Genomic DNA, 16,822 nt, shown 5'->3' with positions numbered 1-16,822 from the left:
AAAACTTCAAGCGATAGACTTTCTGTCAAAATTGCTGATGTTAGCAACATGTGACGTTAGCATAAGAAATCGTTCTATTTGTACTAAATTGTACGTCAAACTACCGGTTTATGAATTCAAAGACTATTTTATTGCAATAAAAACTCATCATGGGAAACTACTTATACTCTATCATGATTTACATCACTGCGAAAAAGTTCTGCAAGATTTTGTTCCGTCAAACAATAACATTAGCATAAAAAAAGTTCCGTCAAGAACCGACATTAACATTGTCAGAAAATAAAAGATTCGGAGTCATTATTAAAGCACAACAAACATTGGTCTCGATGTAATGTATATAGATTACATTTAAACCTTTCATTAAGAGAGCCATGTAGTTAAATAATTTCATAACTTATTTAGTAAACAGAAGATTTATTAATTGCTAATTCATTTTCTGTCAAGTGTTCCGTCATAAAAATGTGACGTTAGCAACCGTTTTTAAAAAAATGAAATTAAAAGTGAAAGAATACTTTTATAATTTTATTTTTTACATTTTCTTCATCCTGAGTGTTAATATTTTTAGTTACCACAAAAAATTACCACAGTTTGGCACTTTGAAAAAACATTCCAAATGGGAGTCAATACAAGCCTTTTTCATGGAACATGTCATATATGATCAATCTATCGTTCCCGCTAAGGTCCACAAATACCTGTTAACGTCTAAAAAGCATGTAGAAATATACTATGACTCACTTTGCATATCAAACCGTAATGATCTAAACAAATCAAACTCTTGTCTGAATTTTATAAAAGCAAAAGATAATAAATATGAGACACCGGAGCAAATAAAACGGTTTTAAACAGATATTCATTCATTCAATAATTTCATAGTAAAATAATCATGACATGGAATTTGTTGTTTTTTGTGAACCTACTGTAAGATTTAAAGCTTAAAACTAAAACTTGTAAACTTATAGTTTATGATGCAATCGGTAATAATAAGTTTTGGCAATAAATCTTTGACATTTAGACGTTGACAGAGGTGTCGTCGCGTATCTCAGCATTTAAAAGTTATGATCGCAGGTTTTTCAGATGAAATATGAATATTCATGTAAATATGGACTTTAAAATCAGAGGTCCCGAGTCACGACTGACATTGGCACTTAGAAGCTTCCTCACTACTACTGCCCTGAGTCTAAATTTGTGGGACTTCACTTCTGCCACTGGTGAAGTCTCAATATGAGTGTAATGTTATTAACGGGACATTAAACGCACACTGTTTATTATTCTCATGTAAAATGGTAAAAATAACGAAGAGTGGTCATAATTCTCTACATTATCTCACACAAAATATATCAGTAGAATTCTCTATATTATCTCTACACAAAATATATCAGTAGAATTCTTTATTATCTCTACACAAAATGTATCACAATAATTCTCTATATTATCTATATACAAAATGTATCAGAATAATTTTCTATATTATCACTACACAAACTGTATCGGAAGAATTCTTTATATTATCTCTACACAAAACGTATCAGAATAATTCTCTATTTTATCTCTATACAAAATGTATCAGTAGAATTCTCTATATTATCTCTACACAAAATATATCAGAAGAATTCTCTATCATCTCTACACAAAACGTATCAGAATAATTCTCTATATTATCTCTATACAAAATGTATCGAAAGAATTTTGTATTTTATCTCTCTACAAAATGTATCAGAATAATTCTCTATATTATCTCTACACAAACTGTATCAGAAGAATTCTCTATATTATCATTACACAAAATGTATCAGAATAATTCACTATATTATCACTACACAAAATGTATCAGAACAATTTTCTACATTATCACTACACAAAATGTATCAGAAGAATTCATTATATTATCACTACACAAAACGTATCAGAATAATTCTCTATTTTATCTCTATACAAAATGTATCAGAAGAATTCTCTATATTATCTCTACACAAAATATATCAGAAGAATTCTCTATATTATCTCTACACAAAATGTATCAGAATAATTCTCTATATTATCACTATATAAAATGTATCGAAAGAATTTTGTATTTTATCTCTCTACAAAATGTATCAGAAGAATTCTCTATATTATCTCTATACACAAAATGTATCAGAAGAATTCTCTGTATTATCTCTACACAAAATGTATAAGAAGAATTCTCTATCATCTCTACACAAAATGTTTTAGAATAATTCACTATATTATCACTACACAAAATGTATCAGAACAATTTTCTATATTATCTCTACACAAAATGTATCAGAAGAATTCTCTATATTATCTCTACACAAAATGTATCGGAAGAATTCTCTATATTATCTCTATAAAAAACGTATCAGAATAATTCTCTATATTATCACTATATAAAATGTATCGAAAGAATTTTCTATATTATCTCTCTACAAAATGTATCAGAATAATTCTCTATATTATCTCTACACAAACTGTATCGGAAGACTTTTCTATATTATTTCTACACAAAATCTATCGGAAAAATTCTCTATATTATCTCTACACAAAATATATCAGAAGAACTCTCTATAGCTTATCTTGTTTTCCTACAGGTGAGAAGACTTGGATGAATTGACATCACAGAGAAGGAAGAACGGAAGCCATTGTTATATGGTGGTACAATGTATCAGCTGTTCTATCACTTCATGCATATCGAGATTTCAGATAAGATACCCCAGAATTCATAGCTTAAGCAATGTTTTCTTTGACATTCAATTTTATTACTGATAACCCTATGTTACTGTAAATTCATTCGTTTTCCTCCAAAGGTGTACGAATGTTAAATTCTTCATTGCTTTTTTAGCTCACCTGAGTCGATGGCGAGTTTTTCTGATCAAAATGTGTCACTTGTCCATCGTCGTTGTTGGCATTCTCCTCGTCGTAAACTTTCCTCATTTTCATATTCTTTTCCAGAACCACTGGGCAAATTTCAACCAAACTTGGCACAGAGCACCTTTGGGTGAAGGGGATTCAAATTTTTAAAATGAAGGGTCGTGCCCCTTCAAAAATGCAAAAATATGATGGGGTAATTTTAAAATCTTCTCAAGAACCACTCGGCTTGAAGAAATAAAATTCATATGAAAGCCTATTGACATATTAAAATTTGTTAAATGTGTGCCTCCCCCCACCCTCCCCAGGGATAGCATGGTGCACAAAACGGGATAAAAAATATATGCAAATATATAGGGAATTTTTTTAATGTCTTCTGAAGAGGCACTGGCCAGAAAAGTACAGATTTACACCAAAGGTTTCTGATATAGTGCAGATTCAAATTTGTTAAAATCATAGCCCCGAGGGGTTGGATGGGGCCGCAATAGGGGGTAAAAGTTTCGCATACAAATATAATCCGGATATTTTTGAAGATCTTCTGAAAAACCACCATACCAGATATGTTTATGTTTGCATGAAAGTTTCCTGACATAGTGCAGATTGAGGTTTGTTAAAATCATGGCCCTGGGGGGTAGGGTGGGGCCACAATATGGGAACAACAGTTTACATGGGGGAAAAATGGGCAAATCTTCTCAAGAACCACTGAGCAAAAAAGTTTCCAAAACATTTCTTTTAGTGATGTAACCAGTGAAAATAGACTCTTCTTCTATTCTTTTAGCTGCCACCCCCCCCCCCCCCCCCCCCCTCCACTACAGGGGATCAAAGTTTTGCATACAGATATACACTGGACCAGAAAAGTTTACGTTTACATGTAAGCTTTCTGACATAACACTGATTCAAAATCTCTCAGGGGCTGGGGTGGGTTTAGGTAGGAGCCACAATAGGGATTAAAGTTTTACATTAGAATATGTAGGGGAAATCATTCTGAGAATTTCACCTTTTAAATGGCATAAATAGTAGGTTTATGTCTTTTTGATGCGGCATAAACCTATAGCATTTGGCATACACCTGACCAAAACTCCTTGTAGGGAATGCACCACATTTCCCTCCCCTCAAAATTCAGCCATACTCGTCTGTTCAGCCATTGTGGTTTGAATTCACGTTTTCTTTTTTTTTTTTTTTTTCATATAGCTTGCGTTTTTCTTGTTCTGATTTTTTTGTTTGTTTGACACCATTTGGTTTAATACCGGGCTTTGTGCCATCAAAATATTTTAACTGCAAAACCATTTACACATCATTTGTTGACCTTCACCTCAAATTATATTTGCTAAGTCAGACGTATATTATTTTCTTTTAACATTCTTGCAGTATTTGAATATTTGCGAAATAAAGAAAAAAGGACAACTCTTGTTATATTGTTAGGGAAAATTTCAATTTAAAAAATCGATCCCAATAAAATTCATCAATGCAGATAAAAAAAAAACATCAACATTTAAAGACATTCGAATCATACGCTGAACATTTTGTCTAGCAACACATCATAATCTTCAAACCACTTACACACTTAAGTCGTATATTTTAAAATTAATGGGAGCACAATCCAGGTCCCAAAATAGATTTTGACGATTGTAAGGGAAAATATTTATTTTAAGTGCATTATCACACACGTACCATAATTATTTCTTTGTTTCTTGGAATTTGGTATAGACAATTCGGGATATCTTATTTGCACATGACATGGTACAACATCATTTGGCAAAGCCGCGGTCTATCGGTTAAATTCTGAGACTGGAAAATCTTTAAATATGGGTTAAAGTGACTCGGGTGAGCAATGTGGCTCATGGGCCTCTTGTTTTAAATATCCTGCAGTAACCATATCACTGCATAGATGAATTCAATACTTTAGTTTCTCCACAGGTGATAGCAGTTAGATTTATCAGCATCACAAGATAACAGCTAGATATACCAGCATCACAAGGAGAGAAGAATGGAAAACATGTGGTGGTAACATTGATAGATAGGAACTGATATTGTTTAGTATAGGTTTGTCCTCGCATCAAACTAAAAGCCCAGCTGAAGTTTGTTTTTTTAATCAAGAGTTTTAGGTCATCTGAGTCTTTCAGGTGACCTAATACCATTGGTCATCGTCCATCGTCGTGTGTCGTCCGTTACCAAATTTACATTTTAACTTCTTCTTGAAAACTACACGGTTAAATGTTACCATTTTTGGTGTGGAACATCTTTAGGATCAAAGGAAAATAAATAATTGACTGTAAAATCTATGACCTTGCCACTTCTGGGGCCTCATGGATGGGGCCAAATATTCTTTAAGAGACTATATATGAAAAATCATCTTCTCTACTCCCACAGATGTGGGAGAAAAACTAAATGCATAATTATGATATCTATAAAGCCTGAAATGTGTGGAGAAAACCATTGCAGTTGATGAAATCTTCAAAAATCTTTCTGTTTACTCCTAGACACGAAAGAGTCAAACTATTTAGCATGATTATGATATATACATGTTATAAGCAAAATGAGTCCTTTACCATAACTGTGAGTTGATAACCCTTGGGATCTGGAAATCGTCTATCAAAATACCTTAGGGCTATTCCAGAAATAAATACATGGGGGGGGGGGGGTCGGGAGAAACCTTTTGTATATACCAAGCACCTATAAAAAATAAAATAAAAAATTACCCCATGACCCATCAAATTGATAAACTCATTTTACAATGACCCATCTAATTAAAAAAAAAACTAACCAGACCCACCACAAAAATATTTTCAAAAATGAAAACGGTACAGATCTCGCGAGGTTTTCGGGACAAACTTTCTAGTCAATGACGCGGTAATGCCTGTGCGACATTGTATCACAGTAGTTCTGAAGAAACGATGTCACATCAACAATCAAAGGCATCTATGGCGGGAATGTTGGAAAGATTGGGAGTCCAAACGATGCTATTATCATGAAATGGGTATGGATATGTTTTTCCACGAATCGTTCGTCTTCTAATGGAGCCCGCGCCCGGAGGCCTTTATATCACCATCACACTGACTGATAAATATAACGCATCGGTACCCTCGTATAAATCAACTAAGGTTTGCCTATTTTTATTAGAAAACGGAATACCTATTGGTTTCAAAATATTCCCAAAATCGATGCACTGTAAACTGTAATAATCTACAGAACAGAGTTCACCGCCATCACGTCCAAAGGGACCCTACTAAACGCGCCTCTAATTTGAAGAGTGCCGTAATGTAAAGTTATGCGCTGCAAATAGCGACAACTCGAATAGTTCTATGTTACTTCCGATTTCCGATTACGAAAGCAGCATTTCGAAAGCACGTTTTCAATTTTTCCTCCGACGTTTTGTAACCAACACGACAAGAGCGACAATAAAAATATTCTGAAAACTCAACACCCACGTGACACAAAATAAAACAATAGAAACTACCCATAATAAATATTTTTTTAACAGTCCAACCACGGACCAAATAAAATATGAACAAATACGACCACCCACACAAAAAGATATCAATTGCCGCCCGACCCCCCCCCCCCCCCCCCCCCCCCATTTGATCATTTCTTGAACAGCCCTAATGCGATAACACTGACTGAAAAATAAAACTTGTTGAAAACGCATTTTTTAAAAAAGAACCTTACTCCTGAACTTCAATAGGGCAAACTGCTTGCATAATAATCTATAGTTATATCAATATATCTATACCTATAGCAAGCAACTAGCCCTAATCACCATTAGCGAACTATTAGCTATACATATGTAATTACTCATAACGAGCTACTAGTCATGATTATTTAAAGAAAACAACTAGCCATTGTAATTACCTAAAACAAACAACTCGCCGTCATGACCTATAACGAGCAACTAACCATTATAATTACCTATAACGAGCAACTAGCCATTATAATTACCTATAACGAACAACTAGCCATCATTACCTATAGCGAGTAACTAGCCATCATTACCTATAATGAGCAACTAGCCATCATTACCTATAACAAACAACTAGCCATCATTACCTATAGCGAGCAACTAGCCATCATTACCTATAATGAGCAACTAGCCATCATTACCTATAACAAGCGACAAGCCACAACTACATATAGCAAGCAACTCACCATCTTTACCTATAGCGAGCAATAAACCGTTAATTACCAATAGTGAGCATCAAGACATAATTACCTATAGCAAGCAACTATCATCTTTACCTATAGTAAGCAATCAGCTATCAATACCTTTAACGAGCAATTTGCAATCATTACTTACAGCAAGCAATTAGCCATAATTACCCCTAACAAGTAACTATCCACCATTACCTGTAGTGAGCAATAAACCATAATTACATATAGCGAGCAATTACACATCATTACCTAAAGCGAGCAAATAGCCATAATTACATATAACATGCAGCTAGCCATTATAGTTACCTACAGCGAATAACTAGCCACCATTACCTATAGCGAGCAACTAGCCATAACTACTAATAGTGCGCAACTAGCTTTAATTACCTATAAAGAGCATATAGCCATCATTACTTACAGAATTCTTAGAAATATTCTCCTCTACACCCGAGCAAATAGAAAACATATTGAAATTGTTAGTGTATAGCACCTGTAAACAGAGTTAGATAACAATCGCCATGTCTGTATGCATGTCCATCTTCTGTCCTTCCCCAGTGCTTCCCAAGGTCTTCTTGTACTTACTGGACATTTGGTCCAGTAATGTTTGAGATATTACTGGACCAAATCACATTTTACCAGACCAAAATTTTATATGTAAATTAATTCCGTATTGTGGCCCCATCTTACCCTTGGAGCCATAATTTTGACAAACTTGAATTTACACTATATCATCAGGAAGCTTAACATTTCATGTAATTTGGCCCAGTGGTTCTTGAGAAGATTTTAATATGTTCCCTATATATTCCCATGTAAACCTTTGATCGCCTATTATCGCCTTATCCTACCCCGGGGGCCATGATTTTAACAAAATGTCAGAAAGCTTTTATGTATATTTAAAATTTCTGGCCCAAAATGGCATCGGCGATGTTCTTTATTAGCCCAAGCATTTCACTTCAGATTCATCAGGGGAGTAAACTTATGTAACCTGTGTTCAACACAAGTGTTGTGAAATACACGTGTTTTTTTTTTTTTTAAACTCGAGCAATCCGCGTAACTCAAATGCAAATTGTTCAATCAAACATGCCCGTGTCGTTCAAGTACTTTTTAATCAGAGTACAGTTTAAACGCTTTAGGTTCATGTTATTTATTACCTAATTCAAACGCTTCAAAGACATCTGTATTTTCACGGGATATTGCTCACTCGTACTATCACCCACTCGGGGGAATTGAAGATGATTGCAAGTTTGACATCTCTTTGCAATGACTAAAGAACAGGATAACTATTGGGACATGCTGCTAAAAATTGAAAATTTATCTAATCATGTATTTCATTGAGAAAAAAGTATCGGACACTTGGTCTGGCCAATAGCTGATATTGATCGGACCAAAACAAAAATTACCGGACATTTGCCATTGTCTGACGGACCTTCGGAATCGCTGCTTCCCTATTAATCTGCATCAGGGAGACAACTTGTAATAATAACATTTAATGATCAGTCAACATATTTGAAAATTGCAATCATTGAACCAGCAATATACAATACTTGCAACAAACCTTTAAAGATTTCGTGTGCGATACTCAGGTGACCGTTTCTGTCCATCGGTCAGTAACCTGAATGTTGAACTTTAATGGATTGATATATCAGTAGTTATAGTCTATTCTAAGAAACTGTTTCAATAAGATTAATGAGAATTTATCGCCACGTTGATATTGTGATTTCTTGATTTTTTTACAGGTTTATACTGGACTTTAATGGGGTCCTGCAGAACTGAGAAAAGGAAGTCGACGTCAAAGTGGTAATGTTCCTATCACACATAAAGTGGTAATGTTCCTATCACACATAAAGTGGTAATGTTCCTATCACACATAAAGTGGTAATGTTCCTATCACACCTACATAGAGTTTTATCCTGGGATTCTGGTCTGTCTGTCTGCAACTTTAATCTTGATCTGATCTTCTGAATTTTACAAGATATAGATTTTATACTTGAAAAACTAAAAAGTCGATGTGATTTAACTGATTAAGTTCAAGGCCATTTTTCAAAATCAGAGTCAAATTTGCTAATAGCATACGTGGTTGTACAAGGGTAGTCTTAGTGCATTGTTGTCTCAGTTCCATTGCTCTAAGCTGACGAGTCACTTTAAGATATAATTTTCATTTTTGAAGTTACACGAAGGTATGAATTGTGATATTTCACATCAGCATACTTCATGAAGCATTATACAGTGTTTTATGAATGGTGTATGCTGACGTGAAGTGTTGCAGTTCATACCCTCGTGTATTTTCAAAAGTGAAAGTTATTTTAGCTCATCTGAGCTGATTGCTCATTGATCTTTTCTGATCACGTTTTGTCTGGTATTTGTCTATCTGTGTGCTGCCTGTCCATCCAGCCCTAAAATTTTAATATTTTTTACTTCTTTGGAATCACGAAGCCAATTTCATTTAAACTTGTCATAAAGCATCCTTGGAAGAAGGGAATTTACATTGAGGACCATCTCCATTTCAAAGGGGAGATAATTAACAAAAGGTAAAGATAGGTTAGGGTCATTTAAAAAAATTCCCTTCTAGAACCACTGGGCCATGAGAGTTTAAATTTGCATGAAATCTTCATAACGTAGTGTAGATTCAAGTTTATTCAAATCAAAGGGGATAAGAATAGGGCCACAATAGGGATCATAGTTTTACATAAGAATGTATAGGAAGGAAGAGAACACTCTTTAATAACCTTGTTTTCAAGATCCACTTGGCCAGAAAAGTAGAAATTTACATGAAGGCTTTACGAAATAAAGCAGATTTTATTTTGTTTAAACCATGGTCCCTGGTGGTAGGGTGTGGTCACACTAGGTGATCAAAGTTTTACATGCATATATATCAGGGACATCTTTTTATAAGTCTCCTTAAAAAGAACAGCGTCATGATTAGTCATACTGATATGCAAGCCTCCTTAGGCATGTTAGGTAGTGCAGATTTTAGTACATATGTTCAAATTGTGACCCCTGAGGATAGGTTGGGGCCAGGTGAGGAGATCAAAGTTTGACAACAGGATTTATAGCGAAAAATCAAAGGAAGGGAAGGGAAATATCTTTAAAAGACTTCTTCTCAAGAACCATTTGGCCAAAAAAAATTAAAATTCACAAGAAGGCTTCCTTGCATGAAGTAAAATTTGATCAAATCAAGGCTGTTGAGGGTAGACTTGGGTCACAACAGGGAATCAGAGTTTTATATGGGGATATATACAGGATAAATCTTCAGAAATATTCTCAAGAACCACTGGGTTAGGCTTGTTTTAAGGGGTATTGTGGGGCTAGACTGGGTTAGTCACGTTTTAAGGGATATTGTGGGGCTAGACTGGGTTAGTCATGTTTTAAGGGGTATTGTGGAGCTAGACTGGGTTAGTCACATTTTAAGGGATATTGTGGGGCTAGACTGGGTTAGTCATGTTTTAAGGGGTATTGTGGGGCTAGACTGGGTTAGTCATGTTTTAAGGGGTATTGTGGGGCTAGACTGGGTTAGTCATGTTTTAAGGGGTATTGTGGGACTACACTGGATTAGTCATGTTTTAAGAGGTATTGTGGGGCTAGACTGGGTTAGTCATGTTTTAAGGGGTATTGTGGGGCTAGACTGGGTTAGTCATGTTTTAAGGGGTATTGTGGGGCTAGACTGGGTTAGTCATGTTTTAAGGGGTATTGTGGGACTACACTGGATTAGTCATGTTTTAAGGGGTATTGTGGGGGTGCACTGGGTTAGTCATGTTTTAAGGGGTATTGTGGGGCTAGACTAGGTTAGTCATGTTTTAAGGGGTATTGTGGGACTACACTGGATTAGTCATGTTTTAAGGGGTATTGTGGGGCTACACTGATTACTTTTGTTTTAAGGGGTAATGTGGGGCTACACTGGGTTAGTCATGTTTTATGGGGTATTTCAGGGCTACACTGGATAAGTAATGTTTTATGGGGTATTATCGGGCTACACTTTGTTAGCCATGTTTTAAGGGGTATTGTGGGGCTATTCTGAATTAGTCATGTTTTAAGGGGTATTGCGGGCCTACACTGAATTAGTCATGTTTTAGGGGTTATTGTGGGGGTACACTGGGTTAGTCATGTTTAAGGGGTATTGTGGGGCTACACTGGGTTAGCCATGTTTTAAGGGATATTGTGGGGCTACACTGTGTTACTCATGTTTTAAGGCATATTGTTGAGCTACACTGGGTTAGTCATGTTTTAAGGGGTATTGTGGGGCTACACTGGGTTACCTTTGTTTTAAGGGGTTATGTGGGGCTACTCTGAATTAGTCATGTTTTAAGGGGTATTGTAGGGCTACACTGGGTTAATCATGTTTTAAAGGGTATAGTGAGGCTACACCAGTTTAGTCATGTTTTAAGGGATATTGTGGGCCTAGACTAGATTAGTCAAGTTTTAAGGGGTATTGCAGGGCTACACTGGATAAGTCATGTTTTATGGGGTATTAGGGGGCTACACTAGGTTACCCTTGTTTTAAGGGGTATTGTGGGAGTACACTGAATTAGTCATGTTTTAAGGGGTATTATGGGGCTACATTGGATTAATCATGTTTTAAGGGGTATTGTGGGGGTGCACTGGGTTAGTCATGTTTAAGGGATATTGATGGGCTACACTGGGTTAGTCATGTTTTAAGGGGTATTCTGGGGCTACACTGGGTTACCTTTGTTTTAAGGGGTAATGTGGGGCTACACTGGGTTAGTCATCTTTTAAAGGGTATTGCAGGGCTACACTGGATAAGTTATGTTTTATGGGGTATTATCGGGTTACACTTTGTTAGTCATGTTTTAAGGGATATTGTGGGGCTACTCTGAATTAGTCATGTTTTAAGGGTTTTGCAGGCCTACACTGAATTAGTCATGTTTTAGGGGGTATTGTGGAGCAACACTGGGTTAGTCATGTTTTAAGGGGTATTGTGGGGGTACACTGAATTAGTCATGTTTTAAGGGGTATTGTGGTGCTACACTGGATTAGTCATGTTTTAAGGGCTATTGTGAGGGTACACTGGGTTAGTCACGTTTTAAGGGATATTGTGGGGATACACTGGGTTAACCATGTTTTAAGGGATATTGTGGGGCTAGACTAGGTTAGTCATGTTTTAAGGGGTATTGTGGGGCTACACTGGATTCATCATGTTGTAAGGGGTATTGTGGGGCTACACTGGGTTACCTTTGTTTTAAGGGGTAATCTGGGGCTACACTGGGTTAGTCATGTTTTAAAGGGTATTTCAGGGCTACACTGGATAAGTAATGTTTTATGGGGTATTATCGGGCTACACTTTGTTAGCCATGTTTTAAGGGATATTGTGGGGCTATTCTGAATTAGTCATGTTTTAAGGGATATTGTGGGGCTACACTGAATTAGTCATGTTTTAGGGGTTATTGTGGAGCTACACTGGGTAAGTCATGTTTTAAGGGGTATTGTGGGGCTCCACTGGATTAATCATGTTTTAAGGGGTATTGTGGGGGTACACTGGGTTAGTCATGTTTAAGGGGTATTGTGGGGCTACACTGGGTTGGTCATGTTTTAAGGGGTATTTTGGGGCTACAATTAAGGATTGAAGTAATGCATGCGGATATAAAGGGAGAATATATAAAAGTGTTATTCTCAAGAAAAACAGCGCCATGATTAGTCATATTGATTTTCAAACATCCCAACGTAGTGAAAATGCAGGTTAGTTCAAATCAGTCCCAGCCGCTCCCCCACCCCAAAGTATTGTGGGGCTACAATAGGGGATCAAAGTGTGACATAAGTGTTGATAGGGAAATATTTTTGAGAATATTCATCTCACCAACAGAAGGGTAATGATTAGTCATGTTAATATGCAATTATTTACACGCAGTTCAAATTCAATTTTGTTCAAGTCAGGGGCTCTAATGGTAGGGTGGGACCACGATAGGAGATAAACGTTTTATATGAGAATATGCAGACACTTAATTTAAAGGAATTTTTTCAAGAGGAGCAGGACCACATTAAATCCATCTAAATGCAAATGCTCCCAAGTTGTGTTGATTCAATGTTCCCATTTCCCTGGGGGGGCATTGTTTTTGTCCTGGATATAGGTTTCTGCATAATTCTAATTTAACTTTTGAATAGTGAGATATAAGACCCTCTTTTTTCATATGTACATTCTTTGTGACAAGACCTTTTTATGGCAGAGTTTGTTTGTGACTTTGACCTTAGAGATTGGTCTCCTTTTCAGAAAACTCAATGTTTCCTGTCGTTTTTCAGAAACAAATCGTGTTTGTTTTCTATATACATGTAGATATCCTTTGGCAAGACCTTAGAGAAAAACTTATTGTTAAGAAAACCTAACCTACTCAATATTTCCTAATATCAGTTAAGATAGAGCTTTCTTATTTTCTACATACTTGTAGATATCGTATGGAAAGACGTTTCATTTCAAAGAATGATATCTGCCTTTGTGACCTTGACTTTCTCCACAATAACAAGGTCATATTATCACATTATTTTTGTATTGGTATTGAGGCATCCCCATGTTGTGTGAATTCAAGTTGGTTTTGTCTTGACCCTTTGGGGCTAAGTTTGGGTCTACTATATGATAAAAAAAGCTTAGAAAAAAAATCATAACCGCTTAACAACAGCAGGGCCAGGGTGACTCAGGTGAGCGATGTGTCTCATTGTGCTTCTTGTTTATGCAGAAAAGGGGTCAATTAAAATTATTCAGTAAATTATGTAGATCTATTTAAATGTATTAATTACATGATGGGAATGTTTATATCCAAAATGATGTAACTCTTGGAATATGTATTATGTAAAAATAAATGTAAATTCAATGATTGCTACTTTCCAGTTTCTCTAGCTTTATACTGTGTGTTTAATTTCAGATTGTATTCCTAAAGACCCCGACCCTCCACATCATGGACACACTAGGACTCAGTACTCAGCTAAAAGTACGACAATGTTCTCAATGTCAGAGGGACACTGAATTTTACTGTAACACATGTAAACGTGATCTGTGTTTACAGTGTAAAGAGAAACATGTCATTGATCTACATACCAAACACCATGATGTTGTGATTTACCGTGAGAAGTTTAACTACATCCCCAGACAAGAGATCTGTGTCAGACATCCAGACAGGTTCTATGAAATGTTCTGTCAGTCGTGTGAACTTTCTGTCTGTTTCCGATGTTTAGAGCACCGAAAACACCAAATACTGGACATTAGAACAGCCTATCAAACAAAGCGACAACAACACCGAGAAATCATTGACAACATCAGAAGTGAGACTCTCTATAACTGTCGTGTTCTCCTGGCAGGAATCCAAACTGATATCCAAACTTGTCCCCCACAAATCTGTCACCGTCAATCACAGATGTCAACAAAAGCCCAGAGACTGAAGGATCGGATTGACACTGTGGTATGTGATGTTAAAACAAGATACCGAGGTTTATTGATTGATAGAATACAACAACAGAAGAGAAAAATGAACAGACAACTTGTTCACCTACAGAACTATGAAGACAGATATGAACAATCAGCAAACAGAGCGGTACAATTCCTCTTGTTTATAAAGACCAGTCGTGTCCCCCAGATAAAGAACAGTCCTAGTCAGTTATTGAGTGTCATCACAGAAATCCAAATGACAACAGGAAAACGACAAGTAGGAATAGACGAGTGTGTGAAACTGATGTCCACACCTGTATTACACACGTCTGTCTGTGTGACAGGTGTTAGTGGTGTGGGACACATATCTCGTGTGATGTCAGACCGGGTCTGGGTCTCTGATAGATACAATCTCATCTTGACAGACACAACAGGAGACACTATACACCGTGTGACAGATATAACACCATTGTATGGAGGAGTACACACAGTGAACAGTTCTGGTGAACTGATTTATATAGACAGTGAACGTAACATCAACAAACTGTCTACAGACAATAAAACAGTCACCAGACTGATACAGAGTACATCACCATGGTATCCACTGTGTGTGTACTGCTCCCCGTCCACTGGAGATCTGATGGTGGGGATGTGGAACACTGATACAAAGACAGGCAAGGTAACCCGGTACAACAGTAGTGGTCAACACATCCTGACCATAGAACACGACAACAGAGGTCACACGCTGTATAGTTGTCCTCTCTGTATCACAGAGAACAATAACGGTGATATCATTGTGTCTGACTGGTCACGTGGTGCTGTAGTGGTGACAAAGCGCGGGGGGAGACATCGATTCTCCTACACAGGACCTCCATCAGGATCATCACTACGACCATGTGGAATCTGTACAGACGCGCTGTCACACATCCTGGTGTATGATTATTACACCAACACAGTACAGATGATTGACAAGGACGGTCACTTCCTGTCTCTGTTACTGACACAACACGGGATAAACAGACCATGGAGCCTGAACTATGATGATAAAACTCACCTTCTCTGGGTCGGATCAGGCAACACCAACACAGTGTCTGTATATAGATATCTACAGAGGAGGTACTCTCTGACTGGTAAGTACTAGTAGTACTGTAGTTTATTGTACTATATCAGTCAATATAAAAACACATGTTAATAACAGTGTGGGATATGATTAGATGCATTGTTTAGTTTTAATTACAGTGTGGGTTATAATTAGAGATAGTGTTTAGTTTTATAATTACAGTGTGGGTTATAATTAGAGGTAGTGTGTAGTTTTAATTACAGTGTGGGTTATAATTAGAGGTAGTGTTTAGTTTTAATTACAGTGTGGGTTATAATTAGAGGTAGTGTTTAGTTTTAATTACAGTGTGGGTTATAATTAGAGGTAGTGTTTAGTTTGAATTACAGTCTGGGTCATAATTAGGGGTAGTGTTTAGTGTTAATTACAGTGTGGGTTATAATTAGAGGTAGTGTTTAGTTTGAATTGCAGTGTGGGTTATAATTAGAGGTAGTGTTTAGTTTTAATTACAGTGTGGGTTATAATTAGAGGTAGTGTTTAGTTTTAATTACAGTGTGGGTTATAATTAGAGGTAGTGTTTAGTTTGAATTACAGTCTGGGTCATAATTAGGGGTAGTGTTTAGTGTTAATTACAGTGTGGGTTATAATTAGAGGTAGTGTTTAGTTTGAATTACAGTGTGGGTTATAATTAGAGGTAGTGTTTAGTTTGAATTACAGTGTGGGTCATAATTAGGGGTAGTGTTTAGTGTTAATTACAGTGTGGGTTATAATTAGAGGTAGTGTTTAGTTTGAATTACAGTGTGGGTTATAATTAAAGGTAGTGTTTAGTGTTAATTACAGTGTGGGTTATAATTAGAGGTAGTGTTTAGTGTTAATTACAGTGTGGGTTATAATTAGAGGTAGTGTTTAGTTTTAATTACAGTGTGGGTTATAATTAGTGATAGTGTTTAGTTTTAATTACAGTGTGGGTTATAATTAAAGGTAGTGTTTAGTTGTAATTACAGAGCAGAATATAAATAGTGGTAATTAATGTTCAGTTTTAATTACAATGCGTTATAATTATAGGTTGTGCTTAGTTTTAATTACACGGTGGGTTATAATTAAATTTAGTGATTAGTTTTATTTACAGTGTGAGTTATAATCAGAGTTAGTGTTTAATTTTAATTACAGTGTGTTATAATTATAGGTTGTGCTTAGTTTTAATTACACGGTGGGTTATAATTAAATTTAGTGATTAGTTTTATTTACAGTGTGAGTTACAATCAGTTAGTGTTTACTTTTAATTATGCTCCCCGAAAAATTTCAGGATCATTGTTTAGAATTTTTGTTTTCTTCAGCTAAATTTATGAATTTAAGAATGATAAAAATGATTATTTTTCGCAGCTGTC

The 16,822-nt window shown here is 36.1% G+C and overlaps 1 protein-coding gene across 20 annotated transcripts in view; it reads left to right on the top strand.

Moving 5' to 3' along the window:
• The window catches only part of LOC125657375 (uncharacterized), a 77,194-nt gene that overhangs the window by 48,514 nt on the left and 11,858 nt on the right, over positions 1 to 16,822 (top strand). For 9 of the 20 annotated variants that reach the window (XM_056157426.1, XM_056157415.1, XM_056157423.1 and 6 more), the window contains 3 exons: positions 2,589 to 4,869; positions 8,748 to 8,808; positions 13,878 to 15,507. In XM_056157426.1, coding sequence (XP_056013401.1) covers positions 13,911 to 15,507 — 1,597 coding nt within the window. In that variant the 5' untranslated portion in view covers positions 2,589 to 4,869; positions 8,748 to 8,808; positions 13,878 to 13,910. Of the gene's footprint in view, positions 1 to 2,588; positions 4,870 to 8,747; positions 8,835 to 13,877; positions 15,508 to 16,822 lie in introns of all 20 variants that reach the window. The other 11 variants (XM_056157434.1, XM_056157419.1, XM_056157433.1 and 8 more) reach the window with 8 other exon arrangements.

The sequence above is a fragment of the Ostrea edulis genome, chromosome 2 (genome assembly GCF_947568905.1).
Source record: "Ostrea edulis chromosome 2, xbOstEdul1.1, whole genome shotgun sequence".
Taxonomy (NCBI): domain Eukaryota; kingdom Metazoa; phylum Mollusca; class Bivalvia; order Ostreida; family Ostreidae; genus Ostrea; species Ostrea edulis.
The sequence above is the reverse complement of the archived record's forward strand: the minus strand, read 5'-3'. Positions and strand labels throughout refer to the sequence as shown.